The 26,643-nt window shown below is 31.6% G+C and overlaps 11 protein-coding genes across 11 annotated transcripts; 7 read left to right on the plus strand and 4 right to left on the minus strand.

Annotated features, from left to right (window-relative positions):
* Window positions 1-620: 620 nt before the first annotated feature.
* On the minus strand, window positions 621-1,058 carry SGN1 (Sgn1p; the record flags this gene model as incomplete). Its single annotated transcript, XM_004177375.1, has 1 exon — window positions 621-1,058. One exon carries the CDS (start codon window positions 1,056-1,058, stop codon window positions 621-623), a length of 438 nt encoding a protein of 145 aa, XP_004177423.1.
* A 440-nt stretch (window positions 1,059-1,498) lies between these two features.
* Window positions 1,499-2,203, plus strand: NOP16 (Nop16p; the record flags this gene model as incomplete). The annotated part of the gene is made up of 1 exon (XM_004177376.1): window positions 1,499-2,203. One exon carries the CDS (start codon window positions 1,499-1,501, stop codon window positions 2,201-2,203), a length of 705 nt encoding a protein of 234 aa, XP_004177424.1.
* A 975-nt stretch (window positions 2,204-3,178) lies between these two features.
* Window positions 3,179-5,173, plus strand: YND1 (apyrase; the record flags this gene model as incomplete). The annotated part of the gene is made up of 1 exon (XM_004177377.1): window positions 3,179-5,173. One exon carries the CDS (start codon window positions 3,179-3,181, stop codon window positions 5,171-5,173), a length of 1,995 nt encoding a protein of 664 aa, XP_004177425.1.
* Window positions 5,174-5,467: 294 nt separating this feature from the next.
* On the minus strand, window positions 5,468-6,129 carry TMA20 (translation machinery-associated protein 20; the record flags this gene model as incomplete). Its single annotated transcript, XM_004177378.1, has 2 exons — window positions 5,468-6,002; window positions 6,119-6,129. The coding sequence occupies 2 exons, from the start codon at window positions 6,127-6,129 to the stop codon at window positions 5,468-5,470; spliced, it is 546 nt and encodes a 181-aa protein (XP_004177426.1).
* A 364-nt stretch (window positions 6,130-6,493) lies between these two features.
* On the minus strand, window positions 6,494-11,266 carry SEC3 (GTP-Rho binding exocyst subunit SEC3; the record flags this gene model as incomplete). Its single annotated transcript, XM_004177379.1, has 1 exon — window positions 6,494-11,266. One exon carries the CDS (start codon window positions 11,264-11,266, stop codon window positions 6,494-6,496), a length of 4,773 nt encoding a protein of 1,590 aa, XP_004177427.1.
* A 1,041-nt stretch (window positions 11,267-12,307) lies between these two features.
* On the plus strand, window positions 12,308-12,685 carry NTF2 (Ran GTPase-binding protein NTF2; the record flags this gene model as incomplete). Its single annotated transcript, XM_004177380.1, has 1 exon — window positions 12,308-12,685. One exon carries the CDS (start codon window positions 12,308-12,310, stop codon window positions 12,683-12,685), a length of 378 nt encoding a protein of 125 aa, XP_004177428.1.
* A 2,709-nt stretch (window positions 12,686-15,394) lies between these two features.
* Window positions 15,395-16,699, plus strand: TBLA0A01100 (uncharacterized protein; the record flags this gene model as incomplete). Its single annotated transcript, XM_004177381.1, has 1 exon — window positions 15,395-16,699. The coding sequence occupies one exon, from the start codon at window positions 15,395-15,397 to the stop codon at window positions 16,697-16,699; it is 1,305 nt and encodes a 434-aa protein (XP_004177429.1).
* A 3,495-nt stretch (window positions 16,700-20,194) lies between these two features.
* TBLA0A01110 (uncharacterized protein) lies at window positions 20,195-20,926 on the plus strand (the record flags this gene model as incomplete). Its single annotated transcript, XM_004177382.1, has 1 exon — window positions 20,195-20,926. The coding sequence occupies one exon, from the start codon at window positions 20,195-20,197 to the stop codon at window positions 20,924-20,926; it is 732 nt and encodes a 243-aa protein (XP_004177430.1).
* Window positions 20,927-22,613: 1,687 nt separating this feature from the next.
* TBLA0A01120 (SRP1/TIP1 family protein) lies at window positions 22,614-23,255 on the plus strand (the record flags this gene model as incomplete). Its single annotated transcript, XM_004177383.1, has 1 exon — window positions 22,614-23,255. One exon carries the CDS (start codon window positions 22,614-22,616, stop codon window positions 23,253-23,255), a length of 642 nt encoding a protein of 213 aa, XP_004177431.1.
* Window positions 23,256-23,517: 262 nt separating this feature from the next.
* TBLA0A01130 (bifunctional 4-hydroxy-4-methyl-2-oxoglutarate aldolase/oxaloacetate decarboxylase) lies at window positions 23,518-24,252 on the minus strand (the record flags this gene model as incomplete). Its single annotated transcript, XM_004177384.1, has 1 exon — window positions 23,518-24,252. The coding sequence occupies one exon, from the start codon at window positions 24,250-24,252 to the stop codon at window positions 23,518-23,520; it is 735 nt and encodes a 244-aa protein (XP_004177432.1).
* A 1,191-nt stretch (window positions 24,253-25,443) lies between these two features.
* On the plus strand, window positions 25,444-26,151 carry TBLA0A01140 (SRP1/TIP1 family protein; the record flags this gene model as incomplete). Its single annotated transcript, XM_004177385.1, has 1 exon — window positions 25,444-26,151. The coding sequence occupies one exon, from the start codon at window positions 25,444-25,446 to the stop codon at window positions 26,149-26,151; it is 708 nt and encodes a 235-aa protein (XP_004177433.1).
* Between the last annotated feature and the right edge of the window lie 492 nt (window positions 26,152-26,643).

The following is a 26,643-nucleotide window of genomic DNA, read 5'->3' on the forward strand; positions in this document are numbered from 1 at the left end:
TCTCTAAATTATAACTGACAGCAATACCAATATAAAGGATTCAGATGTTGTACAGAAATAATAAATACCATATTAAAAAGAGCCCACTTTTAAATAATTTGAAGTATTACTATAACTTGTTCATTTTTTCTCCTTGAGTTTCTCTAAATGTTATATTTATGCACCAAATAAATATAGCTTGAGTTTTACAATTTTCTTAACTTGGATACTATCCCATCCACCATGAAGAACAGAAATTGTTGATGAATTATAATAGCTGCAAATTTAGAATATATAAACCCAATAAGCTAGATATGCACAAAAGTAGGGATACATGGCACTATGGAAGGTCTTAAAAGTTATTGAAAGGTATTAAGGAATTTTGGAGCCCTGTAATTTACGACTAGAAAATGACAATAAGATGACTAAGAAAAAATTGTTCCAATTAAACATTCTAAGGATCGAGATAGTAGAGCACTAAAAAAAAATAAAAGGTTCAAACTTTTTCAAACTAAATTACTAAACTTGTAAAGTTCTATAAGAAAAGTCTTCAAAAACACCATCTAAAAATTCACAATACGAATAGTATTAAGATTAGATGAGGTCCTTCAAGTAGTCATTGATATCTCCTATTCCAATTACTAACGTTTTGAATCAGAAGTTTTAGATGAATTCCATTTGGCATGGAAATATACTCCCTTTGAATCTTGATTATTTCTTTTATATCTAGGAAGATTGGTTCTCTTTTTCTGAACAATAATTCTTTTATTATTTAATACTGAACCATTTAATTTTAGGGCATTCTCTTGTCCAGACGGTGAGATAAATTCAACATATGCATAACCTTTAGAATGTGATGCATGCCCATCACCAAATAACGTAATTCGTTTTATTTGACCACTAACTTTAAAATGTTCTTCTATGACGTCAGGAGTTACTGAGGGATCAATATTTCCAATAAATATAGAGCATTTATCCGCTTCTGCTTGGGTTTCAAAATTGCTTATCTTGTTCAGAGATATTAGAGAATTTTTAGTTCTTGTTAAATTTGAGTCATTCACAGGGGTCCTTTTTTCCATCGTTACGGTACTTAATTTTGAGGGCAAGTAAAAATGTTGAAATATGTTCAGAGAAAAGCCAAAGTGCTGTAAGCAACTTGATGTTAGAATCTAGAGCTTTTAACTATACTTTTAAATGCATGTATATAATTTCTTATTTGTTAAACTTGAATCGTTTTTACTGTGTTCTGAAGATATTTCAATTTTACTCATTATTTTATACAGTGAGAGTCTCATTCAAATCCTTGATATGCACGTGACGAATGAAAAATTTTGATGATTTCCGAAGTCGATGAGGTATGAAACATCATTTAGATTCTGCGGCTAACTCTTATAAAGCATTAGTGATATTAACTAGTAAATTTTTAATGGTATGAATTTATTATCGAAGTAGCTGAGAGAGTTATTTATTTTCAAGTATTTCAGTTAAATAAAAAGCGGTATAACATTAATTAAGCAACATGACGTCTGTTAGAAAGAGAAAGATGAAGAGATCATCAGTAGGTAAAGCTACTAGACGGACAAAAGACAAACAAAGAAAGGTAAATATCAAGTCAAATCCTATTATTGCAGAAAACTGGGATTACTCATTGACTTTAACTCAGAATTATAAAAAACTTGGGCTGAGAATGAAGTCTCAAACACCTGCAGGTGGTCAAGAAATCGATTATTCAAAACCTTCTGAAAAGAAGCCTCTAACGAGATCTGCATTTGAAGAAGATGATGACGATGAAGAAGTATCTAGTGACAATTCGAACGATATAAATCCAGAAGAGCTTGATGCTGAAGGATATTTTGATGAACAAAAAATCCCTGAAGGGGAAGCAAGAATTCAAAGAGATTCCAATGGGGATGTAGTTAAAGTTGTGTACGGTAAAATGAAAAAGTTTGACGTAGATGAATCAGTGGAAGATTTAAAGAAGAAAGTAAGCTCTGAAACAACTGAGGTAGTTAAGAAACTAGAAGAATTTGCTAACAGACCTTTAGTCAAACAGGAAAGAACCCAAAGTGAACGAGAAGAGCAATGGATAGAACAATTATATAAGAAACATGGTAATAATTTCAAAAAAATGTTCTTCGACTCTAAATTAAATATCTATCAACAAAGTGAAGGAGATTTGAAAAGGAGGGTGACTAAATGGAAAAAAAAGCACAATATTGAATGAGAAGTCAATTTTAAGGACCCTGCTAATAGTTTTGAATATTTAACTTACCAGATTTGGGATTCTATAGTCTAAAATTTGTATATTATTAAAATAAAATTTTATTTCATTTGCATTTCTAAATATATACATTGTACGTAACTATAACCGCATGCAGTTAATAGTATATTAAATAAGCGAATTACTATGAGATAGCAAAATAATTGATATTTTTGTTTGACAAAATTTGCCATTAAAATAAACAATAATGATATTAATTTGATTATTCGTAAAATACATCTACAATTAAAAAGGATTGAAAGCTTTTAAAAAATAGGTATAAATGTATCTAAAGCATATTGTTTTGAAATAGCGCATTATGACAATATCCGTATCAAATATAGTTCAAATATCTAGAACAATAAACTGCATTTGCATAAACACTAAGTAAAGTGTATGGTTATTATTTGTTCTTACTAATCTAAAACAGCCAATAGGCCCGTAAAGTAGAATTAAATTATCTTATTGAAACACTTGCAAGCCGTATTCATTCTTCAATGTTCTCCTAAATAAATATATTAGCAGGAAACAGGCTATTTTATAAGTCCGAAGGCCATTAGATCATAATGAAATAATTTGAATCATAAAGAGTATGTGCGATATCTTTTACAATTTGTTGGTAATATATCAAGTTACAATTTCAGGAAAAGAAATAACAAATTAATTTTGTGCTCTGTTAAGAATAATGCTATTTTTAATTATATAATTGTATCTTTATTTAACATCTACAGTGTCATTTTCTGTACTACCCTTTCTATCATTAAATATTCTCGGATAATCTATAACAATGGGCAAATAAATATTATGAGACTATGAAAAAATTGGCTCGAATGAAAGGAGAGACAAAAACATAGTAGGCTAAAGGTCCTGAACAAATAGCTCTATACTGGCATATTATAATTAGTGGTCACTAAAATACCAACTATTATTGTGCTAGATATGTCGAATACAGATGAAATAGATGATTGCTATGGTATAGTAATCGATGCGGGCTCATCTGGGTCTAGGATTCATATTTATAAATGGAAGGACCCTTCATCGTTTGACCAGTCATCCAAAGGCAAAGAAGAACAAGATCTATTACATTCTGTTCCTCAGATTTACCAGGAGAAAGATTGGACGTATAAGGTAACACCAGGATTATCTAGTTATGAATATAATACTAAAAAGTCATTCTCTGAGCATATTAATCCTTTATTGACATTCGCTAAGGATATAATTCCTGCTTCTAAAATTAAGAATACTCCAGTTTTTATTCAAGCAACTGCTGGTATGAGATTATTACCAGAGAAGAAGAGAGAACAAATCCTTGAAAATATTTGTACTGGCTTAACTCAGGGATCCGATTTTCTGATTCGTGACTGCGCGTCTCAAATACAAGTAATTGATGGTGAAACTGAAGGTTTATACGGTTGGATTACACTAAATTATTTATCTGGTATGTTTAACAAATATAATAGCACTAATAAATCACATTTTACTCTGGGTTTCCTTGATATGGGTGGTGCTTCCACTCAAATTGCATTTGCTCCTAGCGACCAAAAGGAAGTATCAAAGCATAGTGAAGATATTGCTACAGTATACTTAAAGAGTATAAATGGAGATTTGCAAGAGTGGAATGTCTTTGTAAGTACGTGGTTAGGCTTTGGTGCTAATCAAGCAAGAAATAGATATTTCGCACAGCTAATTAACGTATTACCAGAGAATACAAATAAATATGACGATGATGACTTTGAAACAAGGATTTTATCAGACCCTTGTATGCCAAAAGGCTCAACAACCATATATAATTTTAAAGAGCACGATTTTACGATTGAAGGTTCAGGAGATTACGAAAAATGTACAAAAATGATCTATCCTTTGTTGCTGACTAATATGCCATGTATTGACGAACCATGCTTATTTAATGGAGTTCATGCCCCCCAAATTGATTTTAAAAATGATAAACTAGTCGGAACTTCCGAATTTTGGTATACTGCTAACGACATATTCAAATTAGGGGGGACTTATAATTTCAAGGAATATAATCAAAAAGTAAAAGAATTTTGTAATACAGATTGGGAGACTATCAAGCGAAATGGTGAACAAGGTTTATACAACAATATCCCGGAAAGTTTTCTAATTGCTTCTTGCTTTAAGGCTAACTGGATTCTTAATGTTTTGCACGAAGGGTTTAGTCTTCCAAGAATTGATGCAGAATCATCATCCGAAAATTCTGAATTTCCTTTGTTCAAAAGTGCAGCAAATGTCAACGGCATCGAGTTATCTTGGACACTAGGGAGAATATTATTGTATGCTTCGGGTAGTATTCTGGTAGGTAATGATTCTGGAAAAGTGGGTATAGAACCAAGCTCAATTAGAGTATTAAATGAGGGGAAAAAATTCTTATCTGGTTATATTTCTAGAACTACTATGCATAATTCTCACTCTTATTTTTTTAAGATTATAGCAATTATTTTTCTTCTCTTGGTAATGCTTTTGACTTTATTTAGAAAATCACAAAGCTTTAAGGGTCTTTCACACTCTTCCCTAAATAAGGTTGATTCCTTTGTAACGAATCATCGGCTTTACTATCCTTCATTTGCAACTATACATCAGTTTATTTCGAAAGTTAAGATGAGAATAGCGAGAAATAGGTATACGAAGTTGGATGATCGGATGGTTATGTTGGAGGAAGGAATAATTTCTAACGATTTAGAAGAGGGTGATTCAGGAACGCTAAGAATGAAAAGTAAGAGTATGTTTGAATTGGGTCCAAATAGAAACATAGAGACAGCGAGATATAATACTGGTGGTGCTAATTTTTCCCGAACAACTGTTTCAACAAGAAGTGGTCCACCATCTAGCAGTTCGTCCCATACAAATAGAGTGTCTCAACCTATGTTTTCCATGACTGATTTCTCAGAGTTGAGCAAACCCAGTGGATCCCGTTAACGTTTATTCCATAAGATAGCATAGACTTTTCATTGTTTTATCTATGATATAAAAAGTTATATGAATTATCTGAATGATTTAGTATTGATAGAAGATGATTTCTTGCTGACAATATAGAATAATTTTAAATATATGACATGATATCTCTCATTTTGACCCAAAATAATTCATGTTTTCTAAATAAGACGAAGATAAAATAAAACTTGGATAATATTTTTCTTATGTGATACTATATAGATTTATAATGAAGATACATTATGGGCAATCGATACTCCCAAGAGTATTACGTACATTCTATTCTATGCTAAAATTCCATAACGGATCTCCTAAATGATGGATCATTTCAATACCGTGACCTTTGTTAATAGATTTGATATCTTCTGTACTCATTAACAGCTTACCAATAGCTAGTGAATGTTCTTTATTTTCAGCATTAATGACAACGATAGAATCTTTTTCATAACCTGGAGCCTCTGGCAAAGCAGCGCCTGGAGAAGTTAACCCAGGGCACATAATATTAGCACCCGATAAAACAAATTTGATTGCCCCACGATCCACTTGGACAGTTGGAAATGCTTTTGGAAATTTGTGTACAAATTTTAGACTTGGAATTAGCTCATCAAATTTTTGAAAAAAGTAAACTTCTCCATCAACGGTATATAGTTGAATTTTATCTTCACATTTTATCAATTCGATTTGACTCTTCTTTGGGATTAATTCATCGATAACTTCTTCAAGTGGAGGAAATTGAGCAACCAATTTAGATTTCAAGGTTCGTTGGACTGATGACTTAACTTTGGAGCGAGAATGTATATCTTCCTTTGTGAATCTAATTTAATAGTTCATTTTTTTTAAAATATGAAAATCGTTAGTATTTTGCAAAAAAATTCAGTTCCTAAATTATTAGTGATTAGGAAGTCAATAGATTTGAATAGTGTATCATACTTTTTAAACATTATTTTTTGTTTAATATCCCTGAATATTTTTCTTCCTACGCAATTGGTAAATAAAAATTTTCATATTATTATATAGCATAACATCTAGATCTAGTATTTTTTTTTAGTCAAAAACTTCAAAGCATCTCGGGCTCGGAATAATAACTTAAACTAAATATTACATTGACCTATTCTTGTTAAATATTAAATATAAATCACAAAAACTGATCATATAAGTATTGTTGTTCGAAGTGAAAATTTGCATTATATTACTTAGATATGCTGATATTTTTATAGGTCGTTAATTTTAATATTAAATTATTTAATCATATAGAAAGAGATATAATGTGAGGTAAACTGTCAGCTGTTTTATAGATTGCATATTTTAATTTTTAAAACTTTCAAAAGCAGAAATAATGTCATTTTTGGAGAAATTAACTCTTGTTCCAGTATAATGTTTTTCGATTAATGTATATAGTTTCAAATATAATGAGACTGTCAGGCCTTGGATGCAGGACCATAGTTTGGTGAATAGAAGTTCCTTAATTTTATCATGTTTCTCATTCTCAAAATCAGCCAACATTGTTGAATGTAATGAACTGATAATATGTATCATTTCTTGGGTTGTATATCCTGCTAGGATAATGTTTAGATTTTGCTTGCTATAAACTGCCATCCTGGATGCAGCATGGTTGCCAGAAGAAGAAAGATTCTCAAGAACGTTGCTTGCGCCAGTTACAAATGATATCAATTTAGGCATTGTTTCTCTCAATAGTAGTGTAGCATATACTTCTTTTTGGTCATCAAATATTTTTTTCATATCAATAACAGCCTTACTAAAGATATCATCCTGATTAACAAGAGTAAGTGACTCACCCAACCAAACACTGTTGATCAATGAGGTTGTACATTTATCTTTAATATTAGAATCTGCTGTTTGTTTAACAGATTCGTTGATGCCTTTCGATACGGTTGTAGTTGATGCCAAGGCTAATCTTTGAAGAGTTGTCCTTAACAATTCATTAAGTGTAAAATTCTCAACATTACTAATCTCCAGAGCATTTTCAGTAAATTTCAGATTAGCAAATACATTTTTTACAAAAACAGGGAAACCTAATAAAGATGGTAGAATAGTTCGGGTTGAAAAAACTAAGCCAGTTCTCTCTAAGTTCAGAGATTGCTCTTCAATAAAATTTGACCATTGATGTCTTAAATGCTTTTCAAGTCTATTGATTGAATTCAATAAAAATTCTTGATTAGTACTTTCAAAAAATTCATCTCGTTGTTGTAGAAACATAATTAATGATGGATTAATTAGTGGAACTTGTTGTATCGTCGAGTTGAGTGGCTGTGTGATTCTGTTCATTATTGGTTGGAAAATTTTCGATACAAATTGCAGTTCAATAGCAGCAGATTCTCTATCCGATCTCATTGAGGAAACTGTATCTAGTGATCTAACTCTAGATTCAGGCTTAGCATATATGTTCATAAAATCTGAAAAATCGAGATCTGAAGAGATATGGAAGAAGCTATCAATAAAATTTTGATATACAATACAGATATTTTCTATTGATCCCAAATTTTCCATTATCTTAGTTAATTCATTGTTGTGTAGCATAATTTTGTTTTCTCCGTTAGAATCAATTTGTTGCGTCTTTAGTTTCTTTACATTGTATAATTTTTCGATAAATAGATCTTCATTAGGTTGCATCAATAACCCTCTAGAATTAAATCTATCATTAGCTGTTGTTTGTGATTTAAAATTATTAACATCTAAATTAGAAATAAAAGATTCACACAAGGGACCATAAATCTTTTCAATCTTGCTATTCCATTTATCAATTAATTCACTAAATGTTTCTGGTGAAATATCTTTACAAAAGCACGTAAGTGAAGAGAATATTAATAATCTGGAGAGAATACTTGTCAATTGTGCGTCAGATTTAGCACTGTTTAATGAACTATCAAATTTAGCATCTAAGTCATTAACCACTTTTTTCAAGAATACTTTCGTAACTTTTTCATATGTTTTTCTTCTATATTTTAGTGCATTCATTTCCCCAAGGTCATAATCTTTAGTCTTTTCATTTTCATCACCTTTAATTGCCTTTAATGCATTATACAAAGACTGAAGTTGTAATTCAATACGATGCAAATTACGCTCTGTTATTGGAGATGTTAATAATTCGTTTAATGCATTCTCGTCTAATGAAACGGTGTTCAGTAATTCAGATAGTATTTTCCATAGTAATTTTCTATTAGCACTTTCGATTTGTAAACCATTATCCTGATTTTCAATAAACTCGATATCTTGCGAGACATTATTCATTTCCATAAGAAATAAGGAAAATGTTGGTGAAATTTTTTCACATTCTTGTTCTAATTGATATTGATATTTATCCAAACTGGGTCCCATTGATTCTAATTTAAGTAAATTTGAGTTCAAATTATGCTGATAGTCTTGTAATTTGATAGCTAAATGATGTTCTAAGGTGTCTACATTATCATATGGATTCCAATTCACATCTGTTAATACCTCTAACAAAGTATCATCGTCAATTAAGTTATCGTCTAATAAACTGACCTTCGCTTTATTTTGTTGTTCTGCGTTATTAAGTCCAACAAGTTCATTTTTAATATTTAATCCCATTAAATGTGAAGGTAACGAATTGTCTTCTTCCTCTTCAATTGTCGTTACTTGGTGATATTCATGAACCATTTGCTCATTAAATTGTGCACTGTAACGTATTTCATCACCCTTTTCAAAAGATAAATCTTCGGTAGTTTCATCGCCAAAAACATCAACATCATTATAACTTTTGTTCATATTTTTTAGTTGACTATCATTAATTGAATCTAAATTAGTCACGTCATTTCTTATGGATTCTTTAGGCAAATGGGAAACCGGAGTTGGCTCCATCGATAAAGGAGTTTCCATTCGAGATTCAGGAATACTCATTCCTGTTTTAGAGGTGGCTATAGTTTCATTTTCAATGTCCCCTGAAATAGTTTTATTTAAATGATTTGTAAAATTAGGAGGATCTAAAGTAGAGTCAGCACCAAGTAAATTGTTTAAATCAGATAATAAATTTTCTGAATCTCTTTTATGCATTGAACTATTTGATTCTTGTCTAGTATGTGTTTGAACTGGAGATAATCGTTCTTCACGAGGTATTGGTTGAACTTCCTTTTTGCTATGTGTTCCATAGCGAGTAGAGTTCAACGCTCTAGTGTTATTTGAATTAGTAGATGAGTTTGTGGGAATTTGGAATTTATTATCATTCGATGTACTATCCATGTTATTAGTGTCTCTAATATTGAAGGAATTCTTTAGGGGTGAGGACGAATTATCTAAAGAAACTCTTCTTCTTTGGGTAGTTTCTACAGATGGGAACTGATTGTCAGAAAATGATTTGTTGTTTAGTGTTATTCCTGCAGTATAAGGCCCCTTATCTGAAGAACTTCTAGAAGATGGTGATTCTATAGAATTCGTTGATACGGATATTTCTGGCTTCGAGACCTTTGCATGGGTAGTATTTTTACCATATTTAGGAACTGGAGAATAGATATCATTGTTATTATGCTCAAGTCTCATGCCAAATTGATTATCCAAGTTTGAAGTGTTTAGTGAATCATCAATGATGTTGGAGGTATCAATACTATCATAAGGTGACTGCTTTTTTGTCTCGTTTAACGAAGGGGATGAGTATATTATATTACCATTTTGATCATCAGTCTTTTGTTGATTGGATATCCTATTCGAAGATGAAATCATGGAGTTATTATGTAAATCTGTCTCCGTGTACTTTGGATCTGAATGGTCATTCGATTTGTGTGATCTTGAAGTATGAGATGAGTTTTGTTTCTTAGATTCTACATTTTTAGCTTTCATTCTAGCTCTTGACCTCTCGGGAATCTGAAGAACTGGAGGTGCAGAAGTAATATCAGCAGAAACAGATGGAGCAATTGAAGTATTCATACCATTAGATATTTCTGTTGTTAGTGAATTTGAATCTGAGATTTTTTGTAGTGGAGCTGAGTTTGTATTACTATTTTTTGTATTGCTTGTAACTCCTGCCACTAATGCGGCTCCAGCTGCTGGCATGGTGCCGGCAGCACCAAAATTAGATGAAGACTGTCCAGAAATTTTCTTAAACGAACCAGAAATAGGAGAAGAAATCATTGGTGTTGTTACTTTGGCAGAATTATTTGCTTTTTTCTTATGTAAAGCTTTAGCATGCAATGGAGTATGAAGAAGATGATGATGATGCTCTTTCTGGGAATTTTTATCAGTACTAGTATCAACAGTAAGAGAAGGATAGCCTGTCTCATTAGTTGTATTAGAGGTAGAGCTAATAAGAGGAGCACTTGTTGATATTTGTGCAGTATTTGTGTTACTAGAAGTAGAATGCTTAATTACCGCACGATTATAGCTCGTTTCATCCAAGTGGAATAACGACAGATCCCAATTCACTAATTCGGGAACACGACCGTTAAAGGCTTGCATGAATATATTTATCAATGATTTAACAAAAACCTTTCTTTCTTTTGAACTATTTGTTTCCCAATAATACTTTTTAGTTAACAATAGAATGAACCCTTGATCAACTTTTAAATCCTTTTCAACCATTTTCAATTCTGATAAGTTCCAACTCCTACCTATTTGGAAAGTATTATTATTATTTTCACGGCCTTTGTGTAATGTGATATCTTGTTGATTGATAGAACTTGAACTTAATACTAAGATTCTCTTTTTTTTGTTTTCTAATTTTGAATAATTAGGTACAGGCCTGGAACTTGGAAACTTTGAATCTTCGATAATTCTAACATGAGTTATATAATTGTTAGGTTGACCGTTTTTATTTGGTTTTGTAAAACAAGAATCGATAATTAATTTACGATCTCTTTCATATTGCTCAGCTAAGAAATTGGAGCTTGCAGAAGTGTTTGAGGATCTAGATGCATTTCTGTTATGAGAACTGTTTCCGGAAACTGGAGGATGGCTCGGAGAGCTTGTGTAACTTGCGTTTCTTGACTGAGATCTTGGGTAATTCATATTGTTTGTATTGTTACTTGGTGATCTCAAATTGTTTGATGGAGAATGTGGATTGTTGTTGCCATAACTGTTAGATGGAGAATGTATAGAGTTCATGTTCATTTGTTGATTATTTTGTCAAGCCAGTATTGTTACTACCGTTCCTTCTATGCGGTATCCCATTAGAGTTAGTACTATTAGGAGACATTGTGTTAGGTGGATAGGCATGGCCTGAGTAGTCTGGGCTTCTAACGAAAGTTGTAGCACCATTCATACCTGCATTATATCCATCATTACTATTTCGTAATTGATTCATATGAAATGATGGCATGTTTGTGATTAAATATCTTGCAATGAATTATGTCAAACTAAAACAATCACCACTAATTAAAAAAAAAAAATAAAGCTTCTTTTGTTTCTTCTCGCTCTTGATTTGTATTCGTGGGGTAACGAATGAACGAAATAGTTCTTGTACACGATAGTCCAAGTATAAAAGTTTTGAGGAATAAATTACTGGAGTCTTATATTATTTCAATTGACGTGTAAGAAAAATATTTTAAATGATAATCTCAAAAAAGATTATCTCGAATCTTTCTCGAAATTTTTTAGCTTATTATTTTGTAATTTTTACTATTAATTTGAATCGTTTACCAAATCGCGTTTTGTTAGTCCAAAAAAAATGTTTATTTTTACGCTTTAGTCTCTATAATTATTTATTTATATTTCCATATTCAATTGAGTCGTCAAATATGGCGCGTCGGTAATATTCGTGAAAATGCAACAAAATATTTCGGAAAATATCGGGAAAATGGGCAAAAAAACGCGGCTATGTATATAATTTTTTGTGGTCATATGACCTTTTTATCACGTGGGAACGTCTGGAAAAAATTTTCTACCGAATCAGCGATGAGCTAAGTCTAAAATACATGTCCAACAAGATCTACTAGATACCTTGTGGTAATATCATACCGGTATCTCTAAGACCTAAGATGATGTAGTTAGTTACCCCATGTTGATGTAAGTGGTAATAAACCAGTTTATGATCGTTAAGAGTTTCCCTTATATCTTAAGAATTCTTGTTTCGCACAATGGAAGAAGTTTTTTATTGACTACTTTTTTATAAAAAATTGTATTGTATACACTCCCATCCTACATATAATAAAAATGGCTTTAGATTTCAACCAATTAGCTCAACAATTCACCGAATTCTATTACAATCAATTCGATAGTGATAGAACTCAATTGGGTAATCTATATAGAGATGAATCCATGTTAACTTTCGAAACTTCCCAAGTCCAAGGGGCCAAGGACATTGTTGAAAAATTGGTCTCTTTACCTTTCCAAAGAGTTGCTCACCGTATCACTACTTTAGATGCTCAACCAGCTTCTTCAAACGGTGATGTTTTGGTTATGATCACTGGTGACTTGTTGATTGATGAAGAACAAAATCCACAAAGATTTTCCCAGGTTTTCCATTTGATTCCAGATGGTAACTCCTACTATGTCTTTAACGATATTTTCCGTTTGAACTACGCTGCTTAATCTATATATCGTCTATATTTTCTTCATCAGATGGTATCTTGATTTTTTACATTAGTTTAGTTTATATACGTATAACTATCTTAAATATCAAGTTTCAAATTTTAATCTCTATTGCATCAATCATTGTTTTGAATATTGAGTTCAAGCACAGTACAATATGGTGATAATGATTCACTTAGGAAAGAATCGTATTACTCAAATATCAGTAGTGATCTTTATTACTTTTTTTGTACCTTTAAATATGGATAGCATATTTTATCATTAGCCCTTTTTTATACATTAAAAAAAGAGGTTGGGAAAATGCAGTGTGTAATGACTCAATAATTTGATGTAATTCTTACTCTAGGTTCAATATTGCACTAACCCTTTTATTCGAGAGTATTTAAATACATAAAATATGCTTTCTATTTTCATTATGCATGAATTATAAACCGTTTATATATAGAGAATAAGATGTTTATTTTCTGGTCCTAATGGATTACCTCTTTGGGTTAGTACAATTACACTCTATTCGAAGAGCAATATATTAAACTCCTCATGAGATATAAATTTTTAACTATTAAGATTTATTATTTTGTGATATCCCTTCTAGATGCTTTGTATTTAATGGATCCAATTTCATATACTAACTTTTCTAATAGTGCCCGTGATATTATTTTTATTAATAAAGCAGTAATTATTTGGCCTACAGTTATTTATATATAATAACTTTTCAGACTTTTTTAAGAGATTTATGCATTTTTTCCCTTCATTAATATTCTTTCAGTTATGAGAGTTCGAGTTACACAGATACCCATTCAGCATACTCATTGATATGACAAACAACTCAAACACCAAGTATAGATACATATAGATAGATAGATATATGGCAACGTCAAGTATACATTTTTATTGTAGATATAGTCCTGTAGCCTTAACATAACTGTTTAAATTTATATAGATTTCTAACAAATTATACCATTAGTTGTGAATGTAAAAATATTATTCCCTAGATAATTGAGAGTTCATAGCTGTAATATGAGAGATAAAAAATATGGATTTCAACGTTAGATTCACATCGTATTTAGGTTAGACATAATAGGAGAAGGAATATAGTGAAATAAATAATCAGGACTTTTAGAATGGAGTTGATTATCGCCATTCCTAAAATCTTGAGAAAGATTAGAAAAAGAATTAATCAACTACATAAGACATTATCAATTTCTAGTACCATTAAAAAATCGTTTAACAAACTTAGATGATAAATTTTACAGGTATTTTGCCAATATATATTGGAATTTCAGATATTGTGTACAGACTGTTATAAAATATTTGGATATTCAGATTAATAAATACTTAGACCACAATATTTAGAAAGTTGAGCAGTACATTTGATTATGTAGTGATGTTTTACCTGATATAAAATGCGTTCAAAATAAATATGACGTAAATAGAAGAATCACATCCTTATAGGAGCAAACATTCTGTGGCGACTGATTTTTTTTTCTTATGAAACCTTTCTGAAGTCAAACAAATAATATATATGTTTAATCAAAAAGCGGCCTAATAAGAAAGGCCTTTGAAAGTAGAATAAAAAGTTCATGGATAACCAAAGCAACTAATGTTTAAGATAGCAACAAAAAAATAATGTTTTGGTTGGGTACCTTACTCTGAAAATCTAAAAGTGGATTAATATCAGATCTAATATCAATAAGGAGAGGGATTGTTTCAAAGATGTACTCGGAAAGACAATCCCTAAAGAACTAGTAAATCTAATAAAATACGTTCCCCTATAGTAGTTTCGGTATAGCTAATAGTATTACCCAATGAGGTATTATTAGAAATATAATTGATAACTGCAGGATCTAGCTCAAAAATGGAGTACATTATAATGTGGCTAAAAATATCCTTTATGGTGGGTATCCATGCCTATGAGTGAGCCGTTACTATTTATAGTCATGGGTGGAATAGTGGTGTAAGGGAAAGATCCAACTTTTCAGTAGCTTCATAAGGCTATGTATTAGCAAAGATGGAGTCTTCTTTTTCAAAATCCGTTAGACTCTTTCAGCTGTATTATTTTGATAATTTGAATGTAGTATACTAAATTATTGATTAGTTACTAACCTATTTTTTCACTTTCAACAATCCTTGTTGATGTAGCTAAGTTTAGACCTCCCATTCAAATATTTCGATACACCGTTCCTTAAGATAAATCTGTTACTACAGCTGCATCGGTTTCATCAAAACAGATCAGCAAAGATTTTACACTAGTAACTAAGTAGTAATTGGGGCCTAAAGCTAAGTCAAATCATACCATCTAAAGTAGTAGTTTTCTCACGATTGCCTGAATTGGAAGATCTCATAATCAGGTTGAAGAAAATTTTCCAATTCGAAACTGGAAAACAATAGAGAAAAAATTCTAGTAATATTATACATATGAATATAGTATCCAAATTTAAAATCGTTCAAGTATTTCTCTACATTTTTGCCCCAAAATTATTGGCATTTTATTCTCTAGCATATACTAAAACTATGTAATGATAATTTGTATATATAATTGTTTTAATGGGATATTACGGATTGTAAAATTTTATGTCTTTAAATATACTCCCGCCCGAAATTAATCCTAATAAAAAAATAAGGCTGGATGGATAATGAAACAATGAATTATACAAAACTCTAAAATAATCAATTGACCTGAAAATTTATTGTTATTTATGAATAAAGAATATGGTAGTTAATACTGAATACTATGATCTATTGGGAGTTGAACCAAATTCAACGGATATTGAAATCAAGAAAGCTTATAGAAAGAAATCTATTAAACTGCATCCTGATAAAAATCCAAATAATCCTGATGCCACTAAGAAGTTTCAAGCTATTTCAGAAGCATACCAAGTTTTAAGTGACAAAAATTTAAGATCTAATTATGATAAATTCGGTAAGGATAAAGCAATTCCAAAGGGGGGATTTGAAGATGCTAATGAACAATTTACAGCTATGTTTGGTGGTGAAGCATTTAAAGATTATATTGGGGAACTTACATTATTAACTGATTTACAAAAACAAGAAGAATTTGAATCAAGTGCCAATGATGAGAAGAATACAGATAATAAAGAAACAACCAAAGAGCAATCTGCTAAAGTTTCCGAAGAGCAAACGGGTACTTCAGAGCCAAATAAGCAACATAATATGGAACCATCTAATGAAAAAAAATTTATTAATAATACTACTTCTGAAACATCTAACAATACTACGGATCCACAAATAGATGTTCAAAAGGAGAAAAAAAAGACTAAAGTTGAAGAATTTGAAGATGAGCAAAAATTGAAAAAGAAAAAAATAATTGAAGAATTATCTATAAAGCTGATTGAAAAGTTATCTATATTAACGGATCCATTAGAATCATCAGATACTAAGATTGATTTGAAATCACAATTCATTGAAAAATTTGGAAACGAAGCGAATTTATTGAAAATGGAGTCTTTTGGCCTAAAAATACTGCATACCGTTGGTTATATATATTGTCAACGTGCAAGGCTTTTCTTAGGCTCTCAAACCTATCATGGATATGGTGGTATTATGTACTCAATTAAATCCAAACTTGATGTTGTCATGGACACCCTATATACAGTGTCTGCAGCATTAGATGCTCAGAGTACCATGAAAGAATTAGAAGCTTATAAGCAATCAAATGAAAGTAATGAACCTGCTTTTGATGAGCATGGGAACGCATTACCTAAACCCACCGTTGATGAAATGGCAAAATTTGAACATACATTGATGGGTAAAGTAATAACAGCCGCCTGGTGTGGGTCTAAATTTGAAATTGTTTCAACATTAAAGAGTGTATGCGATAAAATTCTTTACAACAAAGAGGTTCCACTTGAGAAAAGAATTGAAAGAGCTAAAGCCTTAGAATTATTGGGTGATATTTTTCAAAAAAGTTTTAGAACAAAGTCAGAGCAAGAGGAAGCTCAAATCTTTGAAGAGTTGGTGGCTGAAGTTTCAGCTAAGAAGCCAAAAACAGCATGATAATTTAAATTGGCATTATAGTTTGATATATTTGTATCTTCCTCTTAATTGGAAGTGTACGCGTTAGTTCTATTTTTTTTAAGGATTTTATATTTTGTACATTATTTAATTGTTTTACTAATACAAAGCAATTTATGAAAATTTGACAAATATATTCTAAATTTGAATTAGAAAAATTAGTAAATAATAAACAAACAAAACATATATGTAGCATGTATTAAAATAGTTGCTAGATATTTATGGTCTTTATACATACAACAGTAGATATACTGTTTTAGGATGAAAGATAGTATAACGTGAATACACGTTGCTAATGAAAATCCCAATTAGATAATTCGTTGTCACTAATTTAAGAACATCATGTAGATTATACATGAGGTACTAAGCATGAAAGGCAAGTAACCTTTGTGATGTTAATTAGGTGAAAAAATTTTCATTTAGAGACGACGATAAACTGACTTCTCTTGTCCAAAAAATAATGTATAAATTGCCAATATTTCAGTGGACATCTAATCTTATATATTTTATATTTTTCATAATTTTAATTCCTACTCAGAAGGGTAGGAGGTTTCTATACTATAAAATACTTACTAAAAAAGAATTATTCTCTTAATTATGACTAACAGCAATACTAATATTAAGGATTCAAATGTCGTACAATAGTTAAGAAAAAAAGTAAACTGTATTATCAAACAAAACAATCAGTATATAATGACTTTTCTCTAATTATGTTACTCTGCAAAAGGTTTAATAAAATGATGACCAGCGGTCAAAATGTTCAAAATATTGTTGCTCATAGTTTAAATCTTAGTTAAGTAATCTGTTTGAATAATTATTATATTATTAGTATAAGAAAAAAATCTCCTAACTTCTTTCGAAAGGGAATATATAATATATACAGGATATACAATGAACAGTTACAAACTTTTGGGATATTTTTGTGGTAATTTATACTTCAAAAAAATGGACAGATTCACCATCAACGAATTGGTGGTCTCATATTAAGATGGAATCTATCACATCCTAATGCCTCCGTAATATTACTACCTGGGTGTTTTTACTAATAAGGCCGCGTATGTTTAATGCATGTTGGATTATTTATTATATTAAGTTTTTATTGTTGTATAAAGCCACAATTACGACTAAGTTCATGCTTTATTAGCTATTAACACAAAACTACAACTATGACACATAATGTCACCGCTCTGACACTCTTAGTTCTACAATAAAGTGCAGCTTCTTATATTTACACAAGATATCTTTTAAGTTATAATTTAATATGGATAACTGGCTAATGTTATATTTCAGGGAACTCTTCATTTCATATATAAGTAGCCATCTGTGCTAGATCCCCTTGTAAAGTATATAGATATTTCTAAACACTAAAGCCAATTTATGATTCTGACCTTTGAAGTTCCAAAGTTAGCTAGAGTTATTGTATATAATAATTTCCTATCCTTATATTATCAAAATTCATCAAATTGGAAGTCTGATTTTACATATTGTTAAAATAAATTTTAACCCAATATTACTTTATTTTGCCATAATTTTTTCTTTCAAATGCTATATTTTAAATCTCTATGATAACACCAAAGTATTGTAAAATGATTCATTTGCTTGTCATAAGTGTATGACTTTCCATAACCTCAGTTTCGATAACCTGGAACCATTGAATAAAGGAATACTAAACCACCTATAAGAGATTTCTGAAAGCACAAGAGTTTTCCTCATTTTTTGTACCATTTGTATCAAATGGTTTGCTTCAGGAACTACAAAACATTCTCATCTCAATATTTTTTCATACAAATTAATAGAGCTTGAAAAGAAACAATCGTTACATCACAGATACATAGGTTCTCTCTTTAGTTTCTTAATTGTATCAACATTATACTTCAGCCATTATTTATGAATAAGCGTATTTGTCTTACAATCACTTTAGTGTTCTCAATTTTATCTATAAACATTACATTTATAGAAAGTTAAATATTTCCTTGAACATCTAACAAGTATATGTATACATAAAAATATATATGTATTTTTATCATTGATACTGTACATGTTGATCATACGATACAGTGCAAAATAACCCTAATAATTATCAGCAAATCATATTATATTATTTTCGTAGACACGAAAAGAATGATTTCTCAAAGATCAAGTAAAACTGTAGTGATTCCATGCAAACTAACCACATTTTTAGTATTGTTTATCACAAACGTAAGATTATCTTGCAACTTCACAGAATAAGGGTAACACACAGTTCCTTTCTCTGCAGTAATCATCTCGTTCCAGCACGACTCAATAAGCAAATTGGCACTTTTGACATTATTTACCAAGAGAATTTTACATTACAAAAGTTTTTGTCCTCTTGTAACACCGTATACACTAAGTTGCCACATATCTTATTAATTCTAGTTTCATTTAATATCATTGTTATAGCATATGCAATCGCCTTGAATTTCGTAAACCGTAACTTAACGAGTTGATACTTCAGTAAATAAACTATCTAAAGACGTGCCTTTAGCGATCTCTAGGCATAAACTAAGTGTTATAGCGTAACCTATAATTTACAGTAGTATGATTCTATTATAGTAATGTGTCTTATAAAAATTCTCAATAAACGTCACATTCTTGGCTAGAACCAATAGCCAGAACGCGTATTGATTTTCCTAATATATTTACTTCCATGGATATTCCGTTATTGGAGAATGTTACGTTTACCAGAGAAAAGCTGCAGAGTAAAATAAACTATACGAGGAAGTTCGTGTCTTAAACGATGTATGACATTTCCTAAAAGAGCTTTGTACGAACCGAAAGTGTCTGTTTTGGTGATCCATTCTAGAGACATTCTTCCAGATCTAGATTTGATGTAGGCACGAAGTTCCAAATAAAGACTGCAGGACCCTCGTTTAAGGATCGACGCGAACCTTTTAAAAATTCTTCGTTCGAGGCGCGTCGAGCTCAATTTTCTATCCATAGTAATAAAACAATAACAATATCATTAACAATAATATTAAAATTATCACTCGAGGACTACAATTTGTAGACAAAACCCGTAGATAACACTGACAAAGGAGCCAGCAATCGTGAGTGCTCCAATAATAAAGATTGCGAAAAAACATCCGAATTTGGGTCGTAAAAGTAAGATGGAGTTGATTTACTGAGAAAGCTCAGGGAAGCTGAGGAACTCGAGTATGCAGATTAAAGGTAAAAAAGAAAAAATTAACTTGATTAGAAATTAGGAAAACATCACAGTGAGATTGTTAGACCTATTGGTCATTTCTCTTGGGTGCATAGCATCAACTTACGAGACAGCAACACTTGAATATTTCTTGGGTAAGTTATAGAAATTTTCATATATAATGAGACGATAGATGGCTTTATTTCACAAATTCATTCAACTCTTCCTTTTACATTATGGAATAAAAAAAGCATCAACAAACAACTCTTTAATTGTTCTTCATTCCTTTCTTCCATACCACTAATCAATCAATAATGTCTTTCGCTAAATTCGTCGCTGCTTTAACTGTTGCTGCCTCTGCTTACGCCTTGTCCGCTGAAGACCAAGTCAGTGAAATGCAAATCATCATGGCTGATGTTAACGCTAACTTGGCTGACTACGTTGGTTTAGTCGCCGACATGGATATCCCAGATGCTTTATTCAACTTATACACTGAAATGGCTACCGCTACTGATGACTCCTACACCAAGGACATGGCTGCTTTGGACATGAACCAAATCTCCGCTATGTTGACTGTTTTACCATGGTACTCTTCTAGATTGGAAGGTAAGGTTGCTCAATTCGGTGAAGCTGCTGCCACCACTAAGGCTGAAGAAACCACTACTTCCAAGGTTGAAACTACCTCTTCCAAGGCTCCAGAAACCACCACCAAGACTGAAGAATCTTCCAAGGCCCCAGAAACCACCACCAAGACTGAAGAATCTTCCAAGGCCCCAGAAACCACCACCAAGACCGAAGAATCTTCCAAGGCTCCAGAAACCACCACCAAGACCGAAGAATCTTCCAAGGCTCCAGAAACCACCACCAAGGCTGAAACCACTGAAGCTCCAGCTACCAAGACTTCTCAATCTACTGTTGCTGCTATCTCTCAAATCACTGATGGTCAAATCCAAGCTACTGTTGAACAACAAACCGAAAACGGTGCCGCTAAGATGGTTGCTGGTTTAGGTGCTGGTGTTGCTGCTGCTGCTGCTTTATTATTATAAGTTTGATATAAGATTTTCATTTTATATTTTTCTTTTAATTCTAAGTTTTTAAGCAGATTAATTTAAAATATATATTAAAATATATATTTTAAAATCTTCCTCTTCACAAATATCATATTTTAACATTCAATATCTTTATATACTTTATATTATCTTTATACCAAATTAACACGTTCTAGATATGCTTTTACAGTTTCAAATGTTTAGGAAAATGAAATATTTTCAATTTGCAATCAAGTTCAAATTAAGTTCGTCTCAAACCTCTTCCAAACCATTTCCGAAAGAGATTTGTTAACTCTTAACATTATACTTTTTTACTAAAAAACATTTTCCTAAACTATAATTGAATACAATAGTAAAACATTAATATGGCAAAGTTATTAAATATTCAAGGTTATGAAACAATCCAAAAAATAAAAATCGCTAAATAGATTCACAAACTTCAAAGCTACTGATGTAGAACCTAAATTCTATCCAAGATACACCTACTAGGTACAGCGCTACATTAACGATAGAATATCATTTTAACCAATCCCTAATATGCTTGACATCCTTACAACTTGTTGCATCTATTAAGATATGCCATAGATCCTTGCACAATTATCTATCAAGTGACTGACTTCATCCGTTGCGAAGGACTCAGTAATTATAATTTGTCATAACTTTTCCTACATTAGAAATTCACTTAACACCTATTACTCCTAACATAAATTAACTTCTTAACATCCATAGCTATTATAGTATCTATTAATCAAAATTGCACCTTTTAAAATGCCAACAACGTACTAAAGACTAAAATATATGTTATACCTATTAAATAACAGTTCCTATTTTGGCAAGGCAAGATTTAAACATCAACTATTTTAGTTGCCTTCAAATTTTTGGGGCCTACGCCATATTAGTTCCTGCAGCTCTTTCTTAGGCGACAGAGGGGACAAAAATAAAACTACAAAAGACCCCGCGTATTTTGTCTACCATAATTTTCACAATTCGAGTCTTAACTGAGACAACGCAAAGCCTACAAGACTCGGTTCTGGCCCCGATCTTTCGGTTCACAAGAATTCTCGTATAATGGTAAAAAAGATGCATCATATTTTTCATCTCAATAGAATTGATATTTTTCGATTAAAATTTTCTTCAAAAATTATAAACATTTAAAGATCTTTTGAGTACGAAATTCGACCATCACTTAAAAGATTTCCGAAAGAGGAATTCCACTTGGCAACTATTGTGTGAACTTAGAACTTCAAGCATAACAAAATTAGTGTCTATTGTTATTATTTTTCTACTTTTTGTTAACAGACTTATTTCTAAGCTTATCTAGCAGAAGGACAAATGGTTTTCACAGTAAGCTGTTGTCTATACACAAGTTACTCTGTGATGGTTTTCTGCCTGGAAGAATAAGCAGACTTGTTTATATGCCTCAATGTTTTTTATTATTATTTTTCTCATAACAATCGAGCAGATTCTTCCTATTTCATGAACAGGGAAACATTTGTTATTAACATTGGGGTTTGCAATTTTTTTATGGACGCATTCTCTTTGTCACACAGTTTATATATATATATATATATGTGTCTATATGGCATTATTATATTAATTGTATATTACTTTCTTGTGTCTTATTATTCTCTGCTTCAAATGTTAATTTAATAAGCTTAAACGCAAAATCATCAACGCCTGAAAAATGTCTATCACTAAAGTTGTTTCTTTATTAGCTGCTATTACTGCCATCGCCAACGCTGATGGTGACAGAGAAGCCGCCATGATTTCCATGCAAGTTTACATGAACGATATTGGTTCTCACATGAAAGAATATTTGTCCATGGAAAAAGCTAATCCAGAACAATCTATTCCACCTGGTGTCTTATCTGCCTATGCTGCCAAGATGACTGCCAAGGGTGATTCTTATACTTCTTTCTTCTCTGACATTCCAGACTCTTACATTCACTACATGATTACTGGTGTCCCATGGTACTCTACTAGATTGGCTCCAGCTATCAGTTCAGCTTTAGCTTCTGCCGGTATTAAAGCCTCCTCTTCTGATAGCTTCAACGCTACCAATGTTACCGTTTCTAGCAACGTTTCCAATTCCACTAACAGTTCTTCAAAGAATGATACTTGGAGCAACTCTACCAGTGGTAACTTAAATAGCACCAACAGTTCTGATGCTTCCAACTCTACAACTTTAGCCAACGGTTCCAACTCTACCAATGGCTCTAACTCTTCCACTACTAACACCGATGGTAAGAAAAATACTAACGGTGCTAACAGAGCTATGGTCGGTGCTGGTGCCGCTGCTTTAGCTGCTGTTGCTTATATTTTATAGATGATTTAAAATGTTCTACTTCATCAATTTTTTACCGCTATAAAAGAGATCAGATTAATCTATACAATACCACTTTCCATTATACAACTTCTTTATTTCTTTTAGATATCAAAAACTAATCCTTAATACACGTTAAAGGCTATTTTAATGTTATAATGACTTTTTTTAATTGATTAATTTAATACCGTACTAATATATAGAAAAAAACTTTATTTATATGATTTTTTACTTTTTCCTTAAAGATGATATATTTATAGGATATTTATATCAATTCTTTTAAAATTTTCCGATTTCTTGCCATTGCTTCCTTTGCTGAACTACCTTTTAAGATTTCTTGTTTAATAATCTCATCAGCTTCAATTGATTTTTCTATATAATTAACTAAACTTTTTAAAGAGATTTCGTTCGAACTAATAGAATAAGGTATGTGAACAACCCCATTAACGTCTCCCATAATTATCTCTCCCGGAGATACGGTAATAGTAGTTGGACCGGGGTTCGTAATTAAAATCTCTAGTGGTACATTACAAGCGACAGGTTTGACAACTTTATTAGCCGCACAACTACCAGTACCGTAACTAAATATTGGAAAATTTAAATCACTATGTTCCTGGACATCACGAATGTTACCAAACACAACAGTACCATGAGCCCCCAAATATTTTGCTCTTGCTGACATCAAACCTCCATAGAGGGAATTCGTAACCTTTGAATAAGGAGCATTCCGTGATTGCAAAGACTTATCCAATGCAATCATGACAATAGATCCCTCAGGGATATGATCTATGTAATTAACTGTTTCCCTTGGATCATCGACAGGAGCAAATAATACTGTATATGCCTTTCCAATCATTATATTGGCTTTATCTTTTGAAATACTATCAGGAAATGAAGATTGGAATATTAAGTTGGGAATAAAACCTCCGTCATCCATCTTACATAAATTTAAGAGGCCATCTGAGATATCACAAGTAGTAAATTTCTTTAATTTATCCATAGCAAATTATATAGAGGAGAATTATGTCGTTACATGGTCCTTTTATTATGAACTTATCAGAGAACAATTCAAGTACTAAGGCTTAAATACTTCTTTTAAACAGTACCATTAATCCGAATACATCCCCTATTTTCAGGAAAAAAAGAAGACTTCGAGATAAATAAACTATATAGATCATTGGTTGCTTTAAAATAGTTTACAATAAAAAAAAATAACATAAACTTTCTGAAGATGATACAACATTCCAGTATGATTAATAGCTTGCAAAACATTTATAATTTTAAAGACATTAGCGCTATAATTTCCTCAAACTAGTAAAACTGTTGATCAAATGATCATCACAATAGAAATGCTATTTCAAGATAAAAATTTAAGTTTAGAGTGATCTCCTAAGAAGAGGGTACATTTTCTAATTATATTCTGTTTTATTCAGTTGTTCATTCATAATTGATTTCTACCATATTTGTTTATTTATTTGTTGTTTGTTTTGTGTTTTTTATTTAAGGCGCGTTTTTCCCCTCCATCACGACGCGAAATTCTCATCTTGGAACGCGAAAATTCTTTATTAGAAAATTTCCAATTTAATTTATTGAATGGCTGGCAATGAAGGCACAATTCTTTTAATGTAACCACATTCCTACGCCATATTCTTTGACTATTTTATTAGAGAGCAATGTAGTGTAGCAATTTTTTACAAAAAGAACAAATTAGTTTTGAGGAAAGTCAATCCATAGGAATAAGAGCAAGCATCTTTCCAGAATAAGAACGTGGCAATGGAATAAACCAGATGGTAATTTATCTTAACAGATACTTAAAAAAATACTTAAAAAAGATTACCTGTGACGCGTTGATAAATATTAATAGAACAAGTTAGTGAGAGCGATGAAGGGAATAGAGTCCAGCAAATGATACTTACGCATTTGATAACCATGTAAATCAAAACAATGGATTGTTGAATAAGATAGGGATTAATTGGATGAACTCAATTAACCCGGATGTACCACATTGCCACACCCGTTAAAAGAAACATTTCGTGTCACTAACCTTGGAAAAATTTATAACCTTTCATTTAATATATAAGGAAGATGGTTATTAATTGAATACTAATTAATTTCTAGTACATCTATTTTTCACTACGATATACAACAAACTAGTCCATTAGTCCAATCTTTCTCAACCGCTATAATAAACATGTCTTTTGCTAAATTTGTTACCTTATTGATTGCTGCTGCCACTTCTGCTTATGCCATCTCACCAGAAGACCAAGTTTCTGAAATGCAAATAATCTTATCTGATGTCAACGACAACTTACAAGATTATGTTGGTTTAGTTGGTTCTATGGATATTCCACAAGCTTTATTTGATTTATATGCTATTAAAGCCACTGCTACTGATGACTCTTACACCAAGCTAATGGCTCAATTAGATATGAACCAAATCTCTGCTATGTTGACCGTTTTACCATGGTACTCCTCTAGATTAGAAGCCAAGGTTGCTCAATTTGGTGAAGCTGCTGCTACTACCACTTCTTCCAAGGTTGAAACTATCTCTTCCAAGGTTGGAACTATCTCTTCCAAGGTTGAAACTGCCTCTTCAAAGGTTGAAACTGCCTCTTCCAAGGTTGAAACTACTATTACTTCATCTATCATAGCTTCATCCAGCAAAACTGAATCTTCTACTGAAGTTGCCAAGACTTCTACTACCACCATCGCCTCTGAAACCAGCGCTACTCCATCCGGTGTTGCAACTTCTACTTTAAAAGAACAAGTTGCTGTTGTTTCTCAAATCGGTGACGGTCAAATTCAAGCTACCGTTATCCAACAAACTGAAAACGGTGCCATCAAAAACGCTGTTGGCTTAGGTGCTGGTTTAGCTGCCGCTGCTGCTCTATTGTTATAAGAAATTAAAAAAAGAAAATAAACGTTTTTTTTTGACTATCTTATATTACAATTGTACATTACAGTGTTAAAACTCCACTTAACATAATCACAATTTCTAACTTCAATTAATCATTCTCGCTTACATCTGATAAACTTCCTTTTCACTAATAAATCATATATTCAAGATACAATATACAATAGTTATGTATACATATATAATATGATACGATATAATGATTTATACGTGTCTAAATATTTTTCGTTATAACCAACTGTATTTTTATTAAACTTTAACAAAAGTGTATATACCTTTTTTATTTCCATTATTCTTAAGTTCTAAGCCTTCTACCTAATTATCTATATTATATTGTGTTTGGCAAACCGTGTTATCATGATTATTCACCACACAAATACCCCACGAAGAGTCATCCGCACCAATATCCTCCTTCCTAAAACAGAAGTAACTATCAGATCTCTAGCGATCTGGTTACCCGCTTTTCAATGCTTCCTC

The sequence above is a fragment of the Henningerozyma blattae genome, chromosome 1 (assembly GCF_000315915.1).
Source record: "Henningerozyma blattae CBS 6284 chromosome 1, complete genome".
Classification (NCBI taxonomy): Eukaryota; Fungi; Ascomycota; class Saccharomycetes; order Saccharomycetales; family Saccharomycetaceae; genus Henningerozyma; species Henningerozyma blattae.